The sequence below is a fragment of the Peromyscus californicus genome, unplaced genomic scaffold, assembly GCF_007827085.1.
Source record: "Peromyscus californicus insignis strain IS unplaced genomic scaffold, ASM782708v3 Scaffold_7__1_contigs__length_154581171, whole genome shotgun sequence".
In the NCBI taxonomy this organism is placed as follows: domain Eukaryota; kingdom Metazoa; phylum Chordata; class Mammalia; order Rodentia; family Cricetidae; genus Peromyscus; species Peromyscus californicus.
The window spans coordinates 119,080,124-119,087,805 of NW_026294595.1; the positions used below are offsets into that span (position 1 = coordinate 119,080,124).

A 7,682-nucleotide genomic window follows, 5' to 3' on the forward strand; every position below is an offset into this window, starting at 1 on the left:
CACTCGGAAGCAGAGGCGGGTGGATCTCTGGAGGCCAAACCTGGTCTACACAGAGAAATCCTGTCTCAAAAACAACAACAAAGATTATGCAATATTGATTTGGGCAAAATTCTTTGTTTCATTTTGAGATAAGGTTTCTCTGTATAACATAGGCTGGACTGGAACTTGAGATCTTCTTGCCTCAAGAGAGGATGGAAATGATAGTGTTTTTCTAATGCTTAACCAAGCTTCTCTTTCCAATGTTAATGAAATTTACTTACTGATTCCTATATATGGGTAGGAATCTTAGGAGCATCTTTCTAGAAATCACTTCTGGGGTTGGGGATTTAGCTCAGTGGTAGAGCGCTTGCCTAGCAAGTGCAAGGCCCTGGGTTTGGTCCTCAGCTCCAGAAAAAAAAAAAGAAAAAGAAATCACTTCTGAGGCAGAGACTGTAAGACATTGCCTAGTGTTCACACATGCTGCCTTGTGTTGATTCCACATCCTTTCTCTGCTTTATGCTCCCTCAGGATGCATCTCCTCTACGTTCATCTTTCTCTCGCAGAGTGCCTATGCCGTTCTCTGGCTCTCTTGTTACTATCAGGGGCTGGAGTAGGGTGGGATGATAGCTCAGAAGGCATCCTTGGGCTGGCATGGAGGCAGGTCCTTGTGGACTGTTTGCTCAGCTCTTCTGTACCTGTGGGCACTTTGTATCCCGGTCAGACTGTAAGCCCAGGGCCCAAACCTGGGCTCTGTCTATAGTACCTGGTGATGGCCATGGTTAGATGTCTGTATGGACTAGCTAAAACCACTGCCATCACCCTATAGAATTACTGTGTGCTCACACCATTCTGTTGTCCTTGGGATAATAATCATATTCTCTTGTCTCAGATGTGTTTGGAGGCACATTGAAAAATTAAATAGACCAAGAAGGAAACTGTTGGTTGTCTTACACTGTGTCCTTGAACTCATTCATTTTAAGGATTGTTAACTGCAGCATTTTCCTACCTTCCTCATTAAACAGTTCATACCTGTGTGGCCTGGAGTACATCATTCTGTGTGGCTGATTAAAGAATCTAAAAACATGCCTTTATATTCATAGAACCTTCTCTGCTCTTTTTCTCTAAACACAGAAACCTCAATTCTGGGAAGTTAATTATGTCAGATTTAAAGAGACCTAAGGACTTAGGTGTACAAGATCTTCAGACTTTATAATTAAGATTTTGTATTTAGAAGTAATGTATGTAATTTAGTGTATTTTCTAGCATTTCTAGGAAAGGAATTATTACAATTGTGAAGGTGGTGTAACTGTCACCTCTATGGAAAACAGAATTTCTCGTTCTCTAGTTCTTCAAGGTTGTCATCTTGTTGGTACTGGTGTGTCTGATATTTAAACTTAATTGAATTACAAATACAATAATATGGAGGCTGGTGAGATGACTCAGTGAGTCAAAGCATGTGCCCCTGAACCTGATGGTCTGGGTGTAACACTGGGGATCCACAAGGGGAAGTAAAGAACTGATGCCCAGTGGTCCTCTTACCTCCAGTTTGTGCAATATGGCATGCACAAGTCCCCCCATACACATACACACACCACCCCTGACACACGATAATATGTAAGTAAATAAAACGTAATTGAAATAATAAACAGGGCTGGAGAGATGACTCAGCTGTAAGAGCACTTACTGTTTTTGCAGAAGACCTAGCTTTGGTTCCCAGCACCCACATGGCAGGTCACAACCATCTGTAACCTCAGTTCCAGGGGATTACCACTTCTTCTGACCTGAAGTCCCCTGCACACATGTGGTACATAGACATTCATTCAGACATACAGTAAAATAAAATAAATAGTATAAATTAACAAATATATGTAATATAGCAAAATATATTCTGTGGACTTTTGCTTCAGGGTAGAAACAACCCCCTCAATCCTGCCCCCAGCACATGAATCCCTTTAGTCTTGGCGACACACAGCTCAGTGGCTAAGTGCTCCTGGATTTCCATCTGTTGATAGTGCTGCTGTGCCTCAGCCCCAGTCCCTAATACCCCACTTGTTTCCTTCTGAAGGTTGTCTTCATTTGTTCATTCTCTCCCCGTCCCTGTGGCTTCACCTTGTGTTTTTCTACTTTGGCAGACGTGCATGGGCAAGGATGTGACTCTTCACGTCTCAGCAAGCAATCCTGCCATGCTGCTATATCAGAAGTTTGGCTTCAAGACTGAGGAGTATGTTCTGGATTTTTATGATAAGTATTACCCCCTGGAGAGTACAGAGTGTAAACACGCATTCTTCCTGAGGCTCCGACGCTGAGGTGAACCCAGTTCTGCCCAGAGAACGTGGATACTGTCGGAGAATGGGCCTTCAGGAGCTGTGAGGCAGTTATCCTGCCGTGGGCCCTGGTCTCCTGGCAGTGATAGCCTCCACGTGGCCCAGTTGGGTGAGTGAAGCCATGTGCAGTGGTACAAGTAGGCAGCTCTTCCATCCAGAAACCCTCCAGCCCATCCTGGAGTGGCCTTACAGCGGCATCCTGGACTCCACTGTTAACCAAAACCAAGTGACTCTGCCATCCTCTTTCCACACAGTAGTGAGTGAGCACAAGAGAGCTGCCAGACGGAAGCCTGTGAGAGAGGGCCTGCTTACCCTGTGTTAGAGCTCAAGAAACGTGAAAGGTGTTCAAGGTTTGCAGTGCCCACGTGGCCTTCTGCTGTCCTGGGATGAGAGATTCTAAGGTGCCAGGAATGATTCCAACCCTGTTCCTAGCCTGTGGTGTGCTGTCATTGAGTCGCAGAAGACTCATGGGGCACTGAAGTCCTTTTGTCTTTTGCTGATTCTGGTCCCAGTCAGGAGGAATAAATTCATTGTTTATCTCCATGCTGCTTTACCTGATCTACCTGCTAGCATCTCCTTGCAGGGACTGACCTGGTATAAGGAGTTCATTTTGGCATGGCCTGGGAAAATTGCTTGAGAGGAACAGTTGAGCTTGATACATTAGATGCCTTCCCTGGCCCTTCTCATGCCCAGAACAGTTGCACCACAGGAGTGGAGTCATGGAGTGATGCAGGCAGAATGGGATGCCCTGTCAGCAGGGTGAAGCTGCTTCCTATGTTGCAAATGTTGGAGATGGACTGCAGGTGTCTTTGGACCCAAAAGTGCATTTCCAAAAGTATCAGATATTCTCAAATAAAAATCTTATGTGTAACAACTCACAGCCAGGGCTTCAGGTCAGTCATTTGCCCTCAACTTGTCTTTAATTAGGATCAGTGGCTGTTTTCTTCCTTTGTGGGCTTTGGGTTGGGTTGAGAATCCAGAGAGAGCTGAATGCTTTGTAGAACACTGCCATGCACATTTAAAACTTTACCATGTGGAACACTATTTAGATCCTCTGCCCATGGGCTCTGCCTGTAGCTTGAATCCCTGTGTTGAGAGCAGTGTTTCTCTGTTACCTGGAGCAACAGTTGAGGCTCTTTCTTTGAGGATTTAGAGCAACACCGTCTAGCATCTTCCTATTTCTTCTTCCTTCCTCCCAAGCACTTTTTACCTTTTAAAGGTTTTTGGTGATAATGGGTCATAAGCCCTATCCTAGTTACTTTTCTATTGCCCTGATAAGACACCCATGACCAAAGCAACTTATCGAGGAGTTTATTTGGAGCCTGCAGTTCCAGAGATTTAGAATCCATGACCATCATGGTAAAGGAACATGGCAGCAGGCATGCAGGCAGACATGGCACTGGAACAGAAGCTGAGAGCTCACATCCTGAGACACAAGCATGAAGCAGAGAGAAAACTAACTGGGATGATGTGGGCTTTTGACATCTCTTAAAGCCCACTCATAGTAGCACACCTCCTCCAACAAGCCCACACCCCCTAATCCTTCCCAAACAGTTCCACCAACTGGGGACCAAGTATTCAAGCATAGAGCCTATGAAGGCCACTCATTCAAATAACCATAAGCCCCATGAAGTAAAATTGAGGAAATGACATTTTCCAAACCTGGGAACCAGCTTGCAACTGTCTTAGGTAAATGTCAAGCACCAGTGTGGTAGAGTGGCTGGGGGCTGGGGACTGTCTCCAACTTCCTGGTGCTGAGGAAGGCCATGATTGCTTTCATTCTATTCTACATCTGCATTTAAGGGCTTCACCTTTCTCTTTTATACAGTGCAGCTTTATCTTTCCCTATTTTACATATTTTTAAAGATTATTTTATTTTATATATATATGAGTGTTAAAAGTAAGTGCTAAGTATTGTGTGGTTACACCATCAACACTTATTTAGGTAGGTATTCCTGACAGTTACAGATATTTCCTCATTATCTCACTGATACTTCATTGATGCTTATTATCAATCTGTATAAGTCAGGGTTCTCAAAAGAAAGAGAACTGATAGGATGAGTGTGTGTGATGTATATGTGTGTATAGAACAAAATAAGGCAAACATTTGTCAATTATGATATATATGTCTCTCTATAAAGGAGGATTTATTAGACTGGCTTAAGGGGTGTCATCTGCGTAGTCCAACGATGTCTGTCTTATGATGGAAGGGCTGAGAACCTGGTAGTTACCCAGTTCAGAAGGCTGGGTGACTTTGCAGTCCCTCTCTGTGCTGGAGACCTAGAGGATTCCTGGAGTGCTACCAGTCTCTATTGGAATCCTGAAGAAGTTGAACTTAATACTGGCCACAGCAGCAGAGTAGACGAACTTGCCAGCAAGGGTGAGAGCAAGCAGGCAAAAAGCAAAGCTTCCTTTTTCCATGTCCTTTGAGGGCTGCTACCATAAAGTGTGCTCCAGATTTAGGGTGGGTCAGCCTTCTCCGAATAATCTGATTATGAACAGCCCTCACAGGAGCGCCTAGCAGTTACCTCCAGGTGTAGTCAAATCGACAAGATTAGCCATACAGGTCCATTCCTTGTTATGTTACCTTGACTCATATTCACATCTCCTTGTATCATGCTTACTTTCCAAATGAAAACAATAGCCAGGTCATAATTCTGCCTGACATTATACAACTATCCCATGTACAACTGCAAACATATCACATATTTTAGGTGGTAAAGTCTTTTGAGGAATGGTTAGTCTTTTAATTATAGATTTACAACACTTAGCTACTAATGTTATCTCAGTGTTACATTAAATGGAAATAAAGGAAAAGACACAAATATCTGCTTAATATGTGTGTGTGTGTGTGTGTGTGTGTGTGTGTGTGTGTATACATGTGTGCAAACACGTTCTTAACAAAATCAGACAGAAATACTTGTCAATTACAATCTTCATTTCCGAAATTAGTCTCATGGCCTTGGCTGGCATTAGAGTGAATATTGCACTTCAGCTGCCTCACCTGTAAAATGAGGATACTACCCACCTCAGATTTGTAGCAATAGGTCCAGAAAGAAAATCTAAAACAGCTGGGGTGCGTATAGCTCAGCAGAAGAGCACTTGGCTAGGGTGTGCAAGGATTGGGGTTCTGCCCTCAGCACTGCAAAACCAAGTAGCAGAAATAAGAGAACTGTCAGTTCAAAGCTTAGCAGACTGACGTCCAAAGCAGTCTTGCTTACTCCGACTTCACCTGGGGGTGGGGTGCTGGCTGTGCTCAGAACTGCTGGCTTGAGCAGAGCACCACATGCCTTGGCTGAACAGGAAGGAAGTGCTGTCCCAGATGCTGGGCCAGGCAAACCAGCTGAATTTTGCCTCTTGCTCTGTTCACTCTTCTTCATGCTTAGAATATTTCCATATATCACAGATTGTCTCATAGTGCCCACCCCCTTCTCTTTGCCTAGATAGGTGAAGGAGACTCCTAATTTTTAGAGCCTTTCACTGTATACAGGTTTCCCTATGCTAAGAGGTGTAGCAGGCATCTTAACCGGTCTTATTAATAAAAACAAACCTGGAGCCAGGTATTGGGGTGAATGCTGGAAGATCAGAGAACCAGAACAAGCCACAGCTTCCTCACCTCGCCAATTCCTCAGCTGATCCTGTTTCCTCAGACTGAAAGCTTCTGTGTCCTCAGCCAAATGGAACTCAGTTGAACTGTGCTGCTCAAACCCTAAAAGCTTAACCAGCCAAATGCTTCTAGTTTCTGGTCCTCACGCCTTATATATCTTTCTGCTTTCTGCCATCACTCCCTGGGATTAAAGGCGTGAGTCACCATGCCTGGCTGTTTCCAATGTGGCCTCGAACTCACAGAGATCCAGAGGGATTTCTGTCTCTGGAATGCTAGGATTAAAGGCGTGTGCTACCACTGCCTATCCTCTATGTTTAATATTGTAGCTGTTTTCTTCTCTGACCCCAGATAAGTTTATTAGCGTGCACAATATTTTGGGGAACACAACACTGCCACAAAGAGGACCTCTGCAAAAGTGAGTAAAGTCTGGAAACGTTTGGTTTTCGTGAGCTGAAGAGGAAGACGATGGTGGCTTAGCCAAGAGGCTGGAGGGAGGGAGGCCTGTGCCTAGGCTTTCTAACCTCAGCTCCTGGGGACAGTTTTCTTGGGCCTGTGCACAGTGATCTGGCAGCTCACCCCGGAGTCCCATGAGTAGTGGGCACATGAGCTGCTCTTGCACTGCCCACAGGGTCAGGACCCAGGCAGAGACGGAGCTGCCAGCTAATGTTTCTCCTGCTGTGTAGAGTGTCAGGTGGAGAGGGTTAGGAAGGTCACATAGGCCCCTGGCAGCGCTTGCCACAGCCTCAGGCACATTGCATTCAGAGCAGTTTGTGACTGCTGTGCTGGTTCTAGGGAGAGCACTTTCTGCACTGCAGCACACATCCTGTCAGTGGAAAGAGAGAGGGTAGATCAGGTGGAGAAGGCGCCCGTGCTGTGTTCTCCAGCTCAGGCAGCTGAGATGTATTGGTCACACTGGGAACTCCAGCCAGGGCTTAGCTTACTCTGGTCCTGTTCCTGGCCATTCAGGCCCAGGTCCTGTCACTCAGCTTCCTAAATAACCCTTGACCCTGGCTCCTCCACTGACTCCCAGCCGGGTCTTAATATCTCTTCTCCCTGCAAAGATTAAATTAGATGATGAGATAAGGAGAGCACAGCAGAGCGTGGTGGTGCATGCTGGTAATCCCAAGGCCGGCCTGGGCCAAGACTCTGTCTCCTTCCACCACAGGAGGGCACGGCCTGCTGGCTCTGTCTTTGAAGCAGAGCGGAAGCCTTCACCAGGCAATCCATCTCACACATAAAGCTCCCCCACATGGCTGCAGCATCAGTCACCCTGTCTGGTGTTTTGTCCTGAATGTTCTAGAACGCTGGCCATTCTCCCTGGGGCAGCTCTCTAAGTTGCTATGCCATCCTCTCACTGCTTCCTGCTAGCTACCTTCAGTCTGATGCCAGCCGGTTGTGTTTCTTTAAGAAACTTATAAAAACAGGTACAATAAAGAAAAAGTTTAAAGTAAAAGAGAAAACGGGAATTCTACTCTCAAGTTACTTTTTCGTTGGCTTTTTTTTTTTTAGCTTCACAGTACACCTGAAGTTTTCATGTCCTACTTTCCTAACACTGTTTATATGATAACTGTGTCTTCATAAATAGCACTGCAGTTAACATATCTGTACTTTTTTTTCCACCTTGGATTGGGCCTTTTACTTCTGGATAGATTCCCAGATGTGGAGTTCTTAGGTCAGAGTTCAGAGGGAGTGTGTGGTGATATTTTGTGTATTGACAAATAAAGCTTGCCTCAAGATCAGAGGGCAAAGCCAGCCACTAGTTAGCCATGGAA

At 45.3% G+C, this 7,682-nt stretch overlaps 1 protein-coding gene across 1 annotated transcript in view; it reads left to right on the plus strand.

Annotated features, from left to right (window-relative positions):
• Positions 1 to 3,181, plus strand: part of Kat14 (lysine acetyltransferase 14) — a 34,736-nt gene extending 31,555 nt beyond the window's left edge. The window contains exon 10 of the mRNA XM_052723752.1: positions 2,112 to 3,181. Within this exon, the coding sequence (XP_052579712.1) occupies positions 2,112 to 2,285 (174 nt within the window). The 3' untranslated portion in view covers positions 2,286 to 3,181. The remainder of the gene's footprint in view (positions 1 to 2,111) is intronic.
• Positions 3,182 to 7,682: the final 4,501 nt, after the last annotated feature.